This window comes from Cygnus olor, chromosome 12 (assembly GCF_009769625.2).
Source record: "Cygnus olor isolate bCygOlo1 chromosome 12, bCygOlo1.pri.v2, whole genome shotgun sequence".
Classification (NCBI taxonomy): Eukaryota; Metazoa; Chordata; class Aves; order Anseriformes; family Anatidae; genus Cygnus; species Cygnus olor.
The window spans coordinates 11,074,417-11,089,376 of NC_049180.1; the positions used below are offsets into that span (position 1 = coordinate 11,074,417).

The 14,960-nt window shown below is 35.0% G+C and overlaps 1 protein-coding gene across 1 annotated transcript; it reads right to left on the reverse strand.

The window, feature by feature from the left end:
• Nucleotides 1-54: 54 nt before the first annotated feature.
• On the reverse strand, nt 55-14,101 carry WDR88 (WD repeat domain 88). Its single transcript, XM_040571486.1, is given in 11 exon segments — nt 55-1,115; nt 2,258-2,350; nt 2,760-2,828; nt 5,098-5,180; nt 6,532-6,716; nt 8,810-8,939; nt 9,310-9,448; nt 9,931-9,994; nt 11,811-11,896; nt 13,265-13,375; nt 13,986-14,101. Coding segments are annotated over 11 exon segments (1,206 nt in total). The 5' UTR covers nt 14,094-14,101; the 3' UTR covers nt 55-977.
• Between the last annotated feature and the right edge of the window lie 859 nt (nt 14,102-14,960).

Genomic DNA, 14,960 nt, shown 5'->3' on the forward strand with positions numbered 1-14,960 from the left:
TATTTAATTTAGAAGTAAAGTACAGAAAAGAATGTTAGAAAATAATGCATTTTATCACCTCATGTTTATTCAAAGCCATAAAGCTATACAAAATGTATCCCAGAATTATTTTTCTTTTAAGCTTGGATTCTGTGATTGTTGCTACACATTTCATATAATTTAAAAGAAGAAAAAATAATCTACCTACTCAAATGTGTTTTTATTCCACAGCTTAACTGTGTTCCAGGCTGCCACATGCCCAGTTCTAACTATTCTCATTTCTGTTCCTTTGGGAAAGAAATGCTGAAAAGTTTGAAAATGCTATTCTCAGGAACAAGGCTTCCAAACATTCTGAAACACTAAAACTTTTAGCAATTGACATTCTCACGCTCCTAATAGTAGTAAAAATACCATGCTCCTTGGCGGATGGCACAGAACTAGCTTGCGCTGCATCAAGTCAGCTATGATGCAGCCTAGAACTTACTCTCATGGCTGAAAGTTCATTTGCAAAGTTTTTCTAAGTATGGCAACAGGTTAAAAAAGCATGTATGGTCTTCTTCATGGTTTTACTCACAAAACTCTTTCTGATGTCCACTGAAAGCAACTGTGTGTGCCATAGTAAAGAAGAACAGTTTATCTAAAGAATGGAAGGAAACCTGTCATGATTTATACATTCACATGTATTCTTTACTAAGCTGAGATTGGAGTTATAGTATTAATTTACAATTGTTTAAAATTTACCAAAGGACAAGTAAGTAATTTTGTTTTCTACTACCACGCAACATAAATAGATTTCAACTCCTGGGCAGTTGCATTCTTTACATGACAAGTCACGGCTATTAAATGGATTAGTACAGCAGTTTATTGTTCTCCATACAGAATACCACAGTAGCGCAAGGTTAGAGGAAGCCCTTACCTTTGTATGTGCAGTACATAAAGATGTACAGACATTCCATTTATACTTAGATATGTTAACACCCAAAGACTGCTAGATGAATTTAAAAATCAGGAGAGATAGAAGGTGGCAATGGCAAAATATGTGTCACTGGAGAAGACAGATGACAGAATACACACTTAGATATCATTTCAAAGTCACCACACTGCAGGCTTAAGAAGGGTTTTTCGCATTCTTCACACTGGTATAAATATTTTTAAAAATGGTATTTTAGTAAATTTTGCAATAGATGTGCATTATTTCACTCATAAAAGTATGTCTCCATATACACACATATCTAGGCCTGATTTTTTAGATGCACTAGGTGTGTATAGCTGTCATAACTTTACACAGATAGTGCTGCTGAAAAAAACTTTGCTGACCATACACAGAAACGGAGTAAACTTCACGAGTATTAGAGTGCATACAGCATTAATTCAAAATTCAATGCTTATGAAATTATTTATAAAAAAGTTAATATTAAATTTTTCTAATTGTTTGATATACTTTAAATATTGCTAAAAATGCACCAAAAGTCCTTTCTAGTACCAACTTTAACTGTATTCTCAAATTTCTATCAATGTATACTTTTTAGGAGTGCACACATTTTCACTGCTGGTGCATTTTCACTGCTGGTAAAAGCTTAAAAAGCTGTGCATTGCTTTTGAACAAATGTTGTTCAACAGGAAAGCCTGATTAAAAATAAATATATAAATAACAATTTTCTTTTTTCCATGCAATTTCACTTAGTATTTATTGATAAGAAGAAAAACATACAAGAGATCTTGCAAATATACCATCAAAAACAACTGAGGAACTATAAAGAAAAGCACATCTCAACAGCATTAAGCTTGTTAATGTTCCACTTTCCTAACATCTATCTGCTTATAATTCATGTTTCAGAGGTCAGAACACATATAGTCTCGGTTTTAAAAAGCAACTAATTAGAATGACTATAAGCTGATTTATGTTCAGAAGAACATTTTTATTACCTGCCCTGTCTTTTTAAGTTTGCAACTCTTATATAAGCAGGCAGTTAGTCAGCAGAAGCATCAAGCATAGAAAAACAAAATATATTTATTTTTAGAGTTACACATAAATGTCTTACTGTGTTTTCTAAAAACGAGAATGCACCTGTACATGCAAATTGGTGTCCTTCCCGCAATCAATTAAAAAAAAACTACATTCCACTCCCCAAAAATGATTTGAAAATCTTCACACAGAGAAAAGAATCACAATCAATTTGTGTTTTCAGTCAGCAAGTCTTACAGCTTTCCTCTAAAACCCAAATTTTTTGTTTTTGCATAAATTATGAGGTGGGGTTAGAAAATAAAATCATAGAACCTGAGTGATTTTTGAGCCTTTTTCTTTTCTGCTTTCTATCACTGAAGGTATATGATCCATCTTCTCAATATTCCACAATCTCAAAGTAGAATCCTGAGAAACAGAAGCAATTGTTTTGATGTGTTTGTATATTACCAAAACAGTGACCTACATCATTTTCAAGAAGATGAAATCTCGTTTTATCAGATGAGCTCTCACCCTGAGAGTGCTAAACTATTTCACATTTAAGTATCACATCTTTGGAAACCTTAGCAATCTTAAAACTGCATGCACATTTTAAAATAATAACACGTATCAATGTGTTATAAAAAATAAAAACATGTATCAAATTCTTAAGATTTCCTCTAATTACTTGAGGTAAATGCTGCTTAGAACTTAGAATTTTTATAAGCAACTTTACCAGTGTTAATTTTCATCAAACCAAAGCTGAAAACAAGGGATGAAATCTTCACATCCATTTATAAGTTGGCTCCTGAAACCACATCAGGAAATTAGCGATTACCTTTGAGGCTGAAAGAATCCATTTCTTGTTTTCACTAATTGCAACATCTGTCACCCAGTCACAATGACCCTACAGTACAGCAAAATTTAAGACAAGTAAAAAAATACTTTTCTAATAATAAAAACAACAATCTGTACCATGCATTCATTTTGAAATGCAGAGAGAAAGTTTATGTCTAAACTTCTCACGTCAAGTCAGGAAAAAACATTGCTGTGAAGCTCTTGTTTTCCTACCTATACCTGAAAACAATGGCTGATATAATATCTGGAAAGCAGACCACCGGTTGTAGCAATCAGGAGCACTGCATCTACACAGTTAGCATGGGTTTAAGCTCTATTTAAGGACTTTTATCTTCCTACTTTTTTAAACAGATTACTAAAGAACTGTAAAGAGAGAGAGTTGATTCCTCATACTCATTACCTAAAAAAAGGGGAAGGGAGGAGGACTTGAGGCTGTTTTGCATGTGAAAAGGGGGGGAAGAGGTCTGGGAACAGGCAGCAGCTCTCCCCATTTCAAGGGAAGGAAACCAGTGCTGGAAACAGGCCAAGTCAAGCAGCTGTATCGGATATCCTCGTTTTGACAACAGCAGCACTGCTGATTTGAGGTTAACGGCATTGAGTTGGCATAAGAATAGAGACAGGTTAAAATCTAAAACGATGTGTTTACTCCAGTGAAGGACGTTATTCAGACATGAATGGAATTAACAGATAAAATTCGTAGAGTTTAGGAAGGCACCATGTCATTTTGATAGACTAATGCCACACCTAAGAATTAAATTATAATAGAGGAACAAGTGTATATTTTTCAAGCACAAAGTCAAACATGCATACATAAAATGTAAGCGCTATTTTATAGCAGAATCTTTAAAACATGTTTTTAAATTTAGTTATGAGCACAGAATATATTTATACCAAGGCACAGATACTAAACTGGAATTCTCCATAGTTACAAAGACATTAGCATTTAAACAGATGCCTTCTCATTTTATGGGAAACTGAGTTACTTACAGAGATTGCTGTGAACTGGGAAATTTGCAGTAGTTGTACTACGTAAAGCACCTATGCTGTGGAGAATGTGTGCTGTTACTGTTCAAAAGGTTTAATCACTACAGTTCCAACTCAGGAGGGTATGTAAGCTTATATTTAAGGTATCAGGTGAGGCACAAGCTTTTAAGATCTCCCATACAAAGATGTTATCTTGAATGCAAACAGCAGTTGAAATTTACTTTTAAGCTCAAAAGACTTTGAAGGAAAGCAGTCTTTTCTGAGATATGCCAGGTGGGTTTGTTCATGAGTGTTAACTCATTTAACTCATGTTAACGTGAGACTTAACTAAGCCTCGAACAGTGTATGTAGTAAGTCCAAAAAACAAAAAACTGTTGAAATCAGATTTTCACAAGACAGGAAAGAGGCAAGGCTGCAAATCTGAACTCTGACGTTATTGTATGACTTCTATGAAATTAACATTTGCAAAATGCATATGTAAGGTTAGGAACACTGTTAATCCTTTTCTTCAACTCACATCTGATAATTAGTTGGAGTCTTGTGGATTGTTTCCACTAAAATAAGAAATGAATGAAAGGTAATATAATACGATATTATATGTTTGCAAAAAATAAACTCATGATGGCACACAAAAAAAATGAAGGTAGGGTGCCCTTTTTTTTTTCATGCAGATATTACTTATCTCCTCAAATTTTGGGTAGTATTACCATGGATCTGAAAGAAAAGAGTAGTCCTAGCTCTAAGCAGGTATAGCTAAATACTGAATAGCTACCTCACTTACAGAATTTATCATCCTATAAAGGACCGTAAAATGGCAGACCATGTCCCAGTCAATACAGGTAGTAATATAAAGTGCGTAACCTAGGGACTGAACTAAGCCTGACAACCTCTACATTAGTATTTACAGTTTTTGGAATGCTTTCCTTGTAGTGTACTATTTTGTGCGGACATACGCAAGCATGTAAACATAAAGCCATACACAGTATGGCATTTTACAATTAATATATGCACTATCCAGACTCTTGTCACTTGCTGGAATAATCTCCTAAAACATAAGCACAACTCCATTCATATAATTATTAAATAAATTTGTTCTTAAAAAAAAAAAGTAATAGCATATCAATAACTGACTTGACAAAGGTAGTGTCTTTGTAGGTAATTGTGTAAAAATACATTGTTCTGGCAAATTAAATCACAGAAATCCACAATATATTCCTGCCTATATCTGGAAAGGATGGGCAAGGGTATCTGGTATCAAAATACACAATGCTTTTAAAAGAGCGACACATTTTAAACCTTCTCATTAAAATACTGATCAAATAAGACCTCAGTACCTTTAAGCTTAGCTTTTTATAGCCTGCATCTGTTTCCCATATAGCTATAGTTTTGTCATATCCGCCAGACACAACAAGTGATGCTGAAATATAAAATCAGAATACTGTATTATATCTTTGCTTTGTCATACAGACTAATAAAAGAGACTCCTTCTAGCAGTGAGTCAGACTTTGTTAATAAAATTTAAATAATGAGCTATTAGTCATGCTTTAACAAGATATTAAAAGTTCCTTTTGGCTATTTGTTGCTAATGTTCTTGGTTTTGTAAATAGTAAAACATAAATTTAGTAAACACACAAATGAGTGGAAATAGCACATGAAATTTTTCTTGTCCTAGAAAATCAACAAGATACTTTGTTTAAAAGTTTAAATATAGAGAATATTTTCAGAATTGTTCAGTCAACTCTGAGTAAAAACAAAATACTAAGGAGTTTAGCATGGAAAGCACGTTTTTAAATTCCACCGTTCATAGGCCTATTTGTATTTACATGTCCTCAAAACACACGTAATTTTTCCCCCTATAGGGTTGCTATTTATTTATATGAGCAGTCTAGCTGAGAAGCCACTGTTTGGTTATGCCTGCAGATTGATCAGGTGTCAGCAGTTCAGGAGTCATCTTTACTAAGTATTCAGATGTGAAGTTGCAAAAGGGAACAGCCAATTAGATCACAATGTACAGAAGCTGGTATTAGTCCATTGCAGTGAAGAGAAGAAAATCTGGAAATAGCAGTTTGCAATAACACAAATTTAATGTTTGTGTAGGGACTAGCAATGGACTGTGATCTAGTGAAAGTAAGGGAACAAGGGCAGTAGGAAATAGCTCTCCACTACCTCCATTCAGATACAGGTAAACTGGGGAATCTGCTTCTCCCTCCTTTTCTCCTCCATTTTGCCCAAGCATCAAGGAGACATCAAGTGCCATGTACCAAATTGTCTTGTATATCTCATAAATATTTCTACTTTGAAAATAGTAGTTTATGTGCTCCATCAATGTAGCCATGAAGTTTTTCAGAAATACATTACTGGCATATATTCTTTGCACTATGAAGTAACTTCAGGGGGTACTTCATTACAGATCAGTACAGTATGCACTGAAAATGGTGTTTACTAGCTAATATTAGGAGAATATCTGCAAGTGCTAAATTAATCTTGTAGTAGTATTGTGCTTTTATTCCTTTATGGTCTTTTATTGTATCTCTTGATGGGTACATCAACTAAGCAGTGTTCTAGTGCCTGAAGTAGTGGTTAAGACAGAAAATAGACCATCAACTTCAATTTACTCATTTACATGGACATAGTTTTCTCATAATTAAACATGTTATCTTGGAAATCACAAATGACTTCCATGATTAGACTGGTCACTTGTGGTTCATCTGATATGTGACATACATATATATTGAGATACACCACGTACTGGTATGAAGATAACTCACCATCTTGGCTAAAAACACAGGAACTAACAGAACCCTCATGTCCTTGGTTCAAGGAAATAGGTTCATGACATCGAAATTCTCCTGTCTTTATATCCCATATTTTTAAGCTTTTGTCCCAGGATGCTGTGCACAAATAATGACCATCAGAGGTAAAGCAGCAATCTGAGATAGCATTGCTGTGTCCCCTGAGACACAGATAAAAATACCAGAACAGTGAGGTTTTGTAACCATTATAAACCATTATAAAGTGAATTTTAACTATATGAATAGCTTTGTAAAGTTTCCAGAGCTGCTTACAATCCCACAGCCAGCATGGGTTTAAATCCCTTATTTGATTAAGTCATTTTTCAGGTGTGAACCCTGTTTGTTCAGCAGCAAGTGATCAGTTTCATTGTTGTTGTTGAACACAGATTAACAAAAAAACTGTTTAGCAATTACAACACAAATACACTTTATTAAAAGCAAGTTACCAAAAAAGCCACTCATTAAAAAAAAAAAAAAAAAAAAGCATGCATCAACCTCTACATGTAAATTTACACTCAAATACTCAGAGGAAAAGGATGAATCAATTCTATATTGAAATCTAATTTTGGAAGCAGTGATACTCATAGGAAAAGAAAACTGGAAGTTCCAGAACTGGATGAGAATTCTAGGGCTTTCTGAAATCTACAGTGGGGAAAGGATTATAAGCATCTTTTACAGGAAACAGTGCTGTTGTCATTGTGATTTAAAATAAATATTATTACAAAGTTCCATATTGAATTTCCCATCCAAAGTAATTCCTAATCTCTCAAAAGACAATTTTATTACTGTTTAATGGCAGTCTTTGTTTATCTTTTTTATAATTCAAAGCTAAATTAGTTGAGTTTATTTAAAGACACTGATAATTTTAACAGCTGATTTGATATCTGTTGTTGCACGCTTTCTTCTTAAAATGATAATAATACCCTATATTGACATCATTTTTTGATATAATACTAATTTCAGTGAGAGATATAAGGGTTTAGCATGGGAAGGCTCAGGAGCTCATATTAAGCATAGCTGCTGGTACTGGGCATGACATTCTCCGAAAGTAAATAGGGACAAATAATCTGGAAAAGCAGTATCTAAACTCAGAGAATGGCTATAATTGGTTCACTGTGAAAATGTAAGTATCTATTGATAGGGTCCACAGCATCTGTTTTGAATTCAGTCCTATTTCATACTTCCATTAACAATGTAGATAATGAGATAAAGAGATATGGAAAGAAGCCAAAGAGGGTCTGCAATTACAGGAGTAAATATTAAAATTCAAAGTGACCTTCACAAATTGAAGAAATAATGAGGAAAATAAAGGATTATAATAGTCTATACAGGAAACAATGCTGTAGTCACTGCAGTTTGTGAGAGTGTTACAGTATTTTAATCCATTATCTAGTCTAAGGGCTTGTCTGACCACGTCAGTTTGGTCAAGTCTGACATTCAAGAGTAACATACAAATAATGAACTGCACAGATAAAGGGTGGGAACAATAGTCTATCACAGTTCTGCAAAAAGGATGTGGCAAACACTGACTCATCTTCATCATCATGTTTTCAAAAAGCAAGAATAAATCACATCCAATATGTATGATGAACAGAGGTATACTCTATGAATAGCAAGTAATAATACTTTTTTTTTCTAGTTAGAGGGAATACTGTTTGCATTATGGGGCCATATAATTCAAAAAAATGTGGACCCATTGTAAAGATATCTGAGATGAACAGCAAAAACAATCAGAAAACTAGGAAAGAATAATTAAATATTAAATGAATAAGGATGGTTCTGTCTTCTGAAAACATGAGTCAGTAGATATAACAAAAGTTCTTGCACATGTATTCAGAAAACAAGAAAATAATCTGTTTTCCATGTCTGAAATGGTTCTAAAAAGAAGCATGGGAGTTTAAGCTGCAACCAAAATAATCCAATTTAGGAAAATTCTCTGTATTAGTTTTGCTTCACTCCATCATGTTTTTTAAAGACTTCATTAGTCAACAATTATACATTTTTCCTAATTAGTAGAAATCACAACCAGAAGTTTATACTTCGTATTATATTGCATATGCTTCTTCCACTATATGTACTTGAGAACCTAGAAGCACTAAAAAATAGCACTAGAAATGCTTACAGACATCAGAATACCTTTTTTGTTCAACTATTTGCATCAGGAAGCTTGAATGGTAATTTTAATCATGCTTTTCCATAATTGTCAAAGACGCAAATAATACCATGCATAATTAACAATAGTATTGTTTCTTACTCATTAATGGTGACTGAGGTGGATCGAGTTGTCATATCCCATAGCTTTATGGTCTTATCTTATGATACTGAAGTCACTTTTTGGTTATCTGGATCAAAACAGCATCTTGTGATCGTACTTCTGTGATGACCTATGCAAAGACACCCAGTGGGATGATTACTTCTAAGGACTGCACGTAGCGCTAGGAGCTGATTCAGGAGTGGTAAAGTGCCTGACCTGCAGTCCTGAGTGGAAGCCTCATGGGACTGAGCTCTCACTAGTTAAATTACCTCCAAAGGGAAATTATGCTTCAAAAAAAGAATCGCTGTTGGTCTAATTTTGGCCCTATTATCTCATTTTATAAACCTACTGTGAAGAATAGTGGGCTTACTGTCTTGCAGATAAGTTTATTTTGCCTTTCTCACATAAGGGTATTTGAACTGAGCTGAGATAATTATTTTTTCTTGTAAGAAATAGAAAAAATTCATGCATAAACAAGATATAAAAGCATTAAGTCTTACCTTGGACATGTGCTACCACTGTTGCACTTACTGCATCAAAAACAAATATGGCATTACCTTTGTCTGAGCCTGATACCACATATTTACCATCACATGAGATATTGCATGAAGTTACAATGCCTTCATGTTCTATTGTCCACTGAAGAGAAAAAAGGTTTTAGAATTATGCTGGAGGATTAGAGATAAAACTGTATAACAGCAGACTTTCTATAATCTGTAAGTAGGCTTGGAAGGAAGGGCTTTGATATTACTTTATTTTGGTGAAAAGTGATAGAAGTATTTATAACCAATTTTTCTATTTTTACGTTAGCAATTAATTTAAAATTAGACATGGACACCCTGTTCAAATCCTAAAAGTTAATCAATCTTAAACATATCTTCTGAGACAGGTTATTATTATTATACCCATTTGTATCTGAAATAACTGAGACATTCAATGAATTAATCAGTATCAAAACTAGGACTAAAAATTAAGCCTACCTAGCCTACCTTAGCCGTACTGTATTGTGCTAACAAATAATGTTTATTTTTTAATTTTATTTACAGAAAAAAAAAAAAAGGGAATTATAGCTGAATTCTACAGTTATACCTTCTGCAGGATGTATTCAAAAGGATACCTACAAGCATTTTTCCTGTTTCCATATCCCAAGCCTTGACAGTGTTATCATAGGATGATGTTACCACTCTAAAAATGACAATGAAAACAGCACTCAATGTTTTCATTTTAAAGGAAGTTATTTAGAAATAAATGACAACATTTAATTCTGACAATGATTTAACATCCTCATATCCACTAATTTAAAATAGATTTTTAAACACAGCAGCAAAAATTATTGCCTACCTTAGTGTTCGCTTTTTAAAAGGATTATTTATATTTCAGATAGAAACTGATAATAAAAATATTATCTATGCAATTTTCAGTGCAAGTAGTCAACTCAATTTCATTTAATGCATTACAAGATATTTAATTATTTCTACCTTTAGAAAAAAATAAAGCCATTATGATGTCTTTCTTTAATGAATGTGAGGTGCTCATGTCCCTAGATAGTTGGGGCTTTTTTTGGATTTTCAGTAGTTATGTTGCTGGGTAACCCTCTACCAAAGACACTGCTCTGCACAAACACAAAGCCACATTATACAACAAAGCTATTCAATGAAGTTTACTAAAAGAGACAGATTTCCATGAAACGGGAGGTCAACAATTTTTCCCTCACAGTTTTATTAGAAAGATGTCCAAATATCTGAAATAACATTTATAATTAATGTCACTGGACAGGACAAATTTTTTGAGTACCATTGTGGCATTTTAAGTTAATGTCACTTCTATACATTTCACCCAAGAAACTTTACATTCTCACAACTAAAAACACAATTATGTTAGTAAACCTATTTTTATCCAACATGTGCATTTTTCCTGCAATCAGCACAAACTCTGCTCCTAAATGGAAACACTTAACACAAAAGACCACATGAAGGTTACAAATGGGTAGCATTTTCAGTTGGAAGGTGGTTTCCAGAGCCAATGGTATTTTACTTGCTGTTTAGCAGTATTCAAAGATGTAGACAATGGCAACAGGCAGTGTAGCACTTACACTATTCAGTGATCAAAAAGGTGATTAGTCAAATCTCTAATCTGATAAAGATTGATTTAAAGTACAACTTAATGATAAAATACGCCAGAAATAGTATCCCTGGAGGCAATGCATAACCTATTTAACCAAGTATTAATATATATTGCAGTTGTCTTAACTATTATGCCCATAGATTGACACTGGATATGATGCATTTCTTCTGGAATTGACTTGACAGGCTTAATGGAAAGTTTATAGAATATTAATAAACAATACACATAGAAAAGACCTTTTATGACCATATAAAACTCACCAACAGGTGAACCCCTGAACCGTGGCTAATTCAATGCTGTTCTTTTATACAAATAATACATGCTTACATACCCCTTTCAGAACACAGGGCATAGACTTCCAGCTCCATATAACTCAAAACCAGTATTAGATAAGTTTTTTGCCCTAAAAGAAGTCACGATCTATCGGACTTTTCCACCATACATTTAAGACAATGAAAGATTCACATTTACTCCAATGGACACCAAAGGAAAAACAAAAGATTTCAGAGCTCCTGTACAAATTGTAGGTGAGATCAAGATGAGATTTACGGCAGTTTGAGTGGATGAAGGAGTCTGGCAGTAAACAGACTGCTACTAGAGTCTGGGCAACATAAGGGAAAGTGCAAGGATAGAGAGAATTAGGAGGAACACATGAAGGAAGAGAGATGTAAGACAAAGTGATAATGGAGCAGAAAATTAAGCAAAAAAAGTTTGATTCTGATGTAATAAAAGTTAGGAAACCATAGGGAGGATTGAAAAAATAACTGATTTGTTCTACATCTTGTACGAAGTGTTTCCATGTGCAGTGAAATTTAATCTTGAAAACCACACAAATTGTCACGCTATATTTGTATAAATTGTGATAGCAAATAGTCACCTTCTGTCATCAGGACTCAAGTTGCACTGAGAAATTGGGGCTGTGTGTTCTTCAAAAACTCGAACAGGAAAACCTTTCGCAACATCCTTGAATAAATCCAAAGTAGTTTGATTAGGAAGTGCTTTGCTAAGATTGTGAAAATATACAAAGCAACAAAAAAAAGAAAGAAAAAAAACACAAAATAAAGCTTGTGAAATAAGCAAGGTTAGTCTTACGTGTATTATCTAATCTGAAAATACGAATGATAATTTATTCTTGCAATATGTTTCCCAAAAGTCAGTCATGAGTATCGAGTTCAGCCACTGACAGTCATTCTCATCAGTACTGGCACACCAAGCATTTTCTTGCATTTCACCACTCTGCCTATATTTATCTGCTTCTACATCAGCCTTGTCCAGGTGTTGGTGTCAGGACTGTCTTTTTGTTCTGTTTGTACTGAACCAACCAGAAATCCCTTGCTGAACTACCACAATACAGATAAACAATTAGACTGCAAAGATTATAGAAACAATGAAAAGTTAGCTGAAGTAATGATGAATATTGTCTCACACCCTAACAGTGGTTTCCTCTGCTCCTACTGATACTCCAGCTCCAGTTAAACTCCTGTGATCAGCCTGGCTTCCTCCACCTCAAATCATTCCCCTCTCCTTCACATATGGCATCTTCCTGGGTCAATTATATTTCTGTAGAAAAATCTGTCTCTCTCACACCAACAGTCAGAATTACCTACTTACCATCTTTGATTTATTCTTTGCTTTTTCTTTTTTTTTTTTTTTTTTTTACCTCCCTTGTTCACAAGAAAGTTGATGGGTGATTTTATTTTATTTTTTTGTTGTAATGAAGACCCACTTCATTGCCTTCCATCTTAAAAACAAATAAACAAACATAAAACCTTGTCTTCAGTCTTCCAGCTGAATATACTGGAAAAATATTCAAAAATCATTCATTTTGAACACTTCCTTATACAGTGGCAGTGATGTTCAAACACCTAAAATCTGTTTTTATTTCCTTTAACTCTTTCTTAACTCTTTTCCTACATGCCTAACTGCCATTTAAGAACGTCCTTAAGGCATTCTCTAAATTTCTGTGCTTAATTCCTTTCATACACAAACATACATTTATCTACTATAACCATTGACACCTCAGAGATCTACCTTTCTACTTACAGCTCAGTTCCTTCTGTCCCAGACTCAGACCACAGGCAAATAATAAACTCCCTTCATTGCATATGTGTTTTTACATTCATCTTTGATACGTGAATTAAATTTGGCAATTCTGACTATCCCTCCCTTTTTTTAAATATGAACTGTCAAGTCTAAGAGCTAGAGCTGCTTCCTTACAGGGACTTTCACTCGAAGGAGCTATTTCGCCTATCAGTAGTAATACCATTTTACGGAATTACCAAAACCGAACATGTGTTCTTTTTTTTTGTCATTGTTGCATTCATAACATACCCAGAGCTTCACTGTTCTGTCGTAAGAGCATGAAAGTATTTTTGTGTCTTCAGAGCAAAAATGGCAAGAGCTCACATTATCGCTGTGTCCTGTTAGAATTTTGTATTGTATCTGTAAACGAATAGAGCAAAGTTTAGGAATATTTTTCTTTGAAATCATTTTTGACAGCTTCCTCCACAAGAGGGAGCATTAAAACAACGACCGGAGCAGAATTTTTAGGCTCCACTTTTGTGAGGAGTTCACATCCTTGCCCTGGCGATGGGTTACACCTGCTTTCACAACCACCTGGTCGAAAAGAAAAGTTGCTGGATTTGATTGTTCTGGAGGGAAAGAAGCTGTTTTTGGTGGTGGTGGTTTATTTTCCCCAATTCCTCTCTCATGCAAAGCAAGTTTTATTTTTAAAATTTAAGTCTCTCTCAAGTCTTTCAAAACCCCTGAAATGTTTCATTGATCTTGGCCCATCAAACTGCAGGACTAAATGTCTCAGGCTGCACTGTTTAGCCAAAACCACTAAAAATGTTATGAAAGACATATTTTGAAAAGGCTTTTCTTCAGTCATTTGGGACTGTGACTGTCTAGCACGCGTTTTCGTGCACTAAACCATCCCCAAACCACCTGCCCTAAGGGTTAACCACTCGTGAAGCACCGCAGAGCTCTCTAGCCCTCAGCTTGCAGGAGCCCCGACTATGCTGCTACGCAGAGCCTGCCGGCCCCGACCCACCTGCGCCGTGGGCTCCTGGTCGCCCCAGCGCCCCGCGGCTGGGATAGGCTCAGGCTCGGGCCCGGGTCCCAGGGCTAGGGGGTCCCCGCGACTGCTCCCCGCCGCCATGAGGCCCCGCGCGCCGCCTCAGCAGCCCAGAGGCGGGAGCCCGCCCCCAGGCCCGGCCCCGCGGCCGCCTCCGCGCGTCTGTCAACGAGCTTATTCTCACGTTTTCGTTCCATCCTGAGGTGTTCGACTTTACCTTTACAACCCCACGGGTTGAGCCTACAGAAGACTATTAACCACCTTGCTCTCATCAAGAGCTGCCACAAAGCTGTGGACAATGAATAATTCTTATTAAGTCAGTCACCAAAGAACTACTATCTCCAACTGTGAAAGTCAGTCATGAAGAACTACCATCTCCAACCATGAATTTCAGTTTTTATTCATACTTTTCAGCAGGAATGTTAGTTTGGTTTCCTGTACACGTGGAAGGAGAGGTTCTGTGTGTCTCTTAACAGTCTCTTTTAACAGCCTCCTTTTTCATGGGTTGTATTAAAATAACTCTGTGAGATGACAAGCATTTTTTAAATGTACTGTATGAAACAAAAAAAAGTGATGTTTTAATTGTAATTACATAACATTGCCAAATAATGCAGATTATAATTAGAGTACTAATCTGGTACTAAGGTACTAAGGCTAATGGAACCTTAATTTTTGTCAATGTGACAACTTATTAGTTTAGATCTGCTTCAGCAAATGCAATACATAATTAGGAGACAAAAATAACTTCAAATACAGCCAGATACTGGAAAACTGCGATCTGAATTTCTACATTAGACTCAAAAAACAGAAAAAAGAAAAAAAATAGGCATTCCCAATGCAAATTTTACATTTAATTAAGTTAGGAAATTAAAAACTAAAGCAAACAAAAAATTACCCTCCAGCATTAGAATAAAATAGAACAGTTCAGGTGGGGGACATTCAAAGATCAAG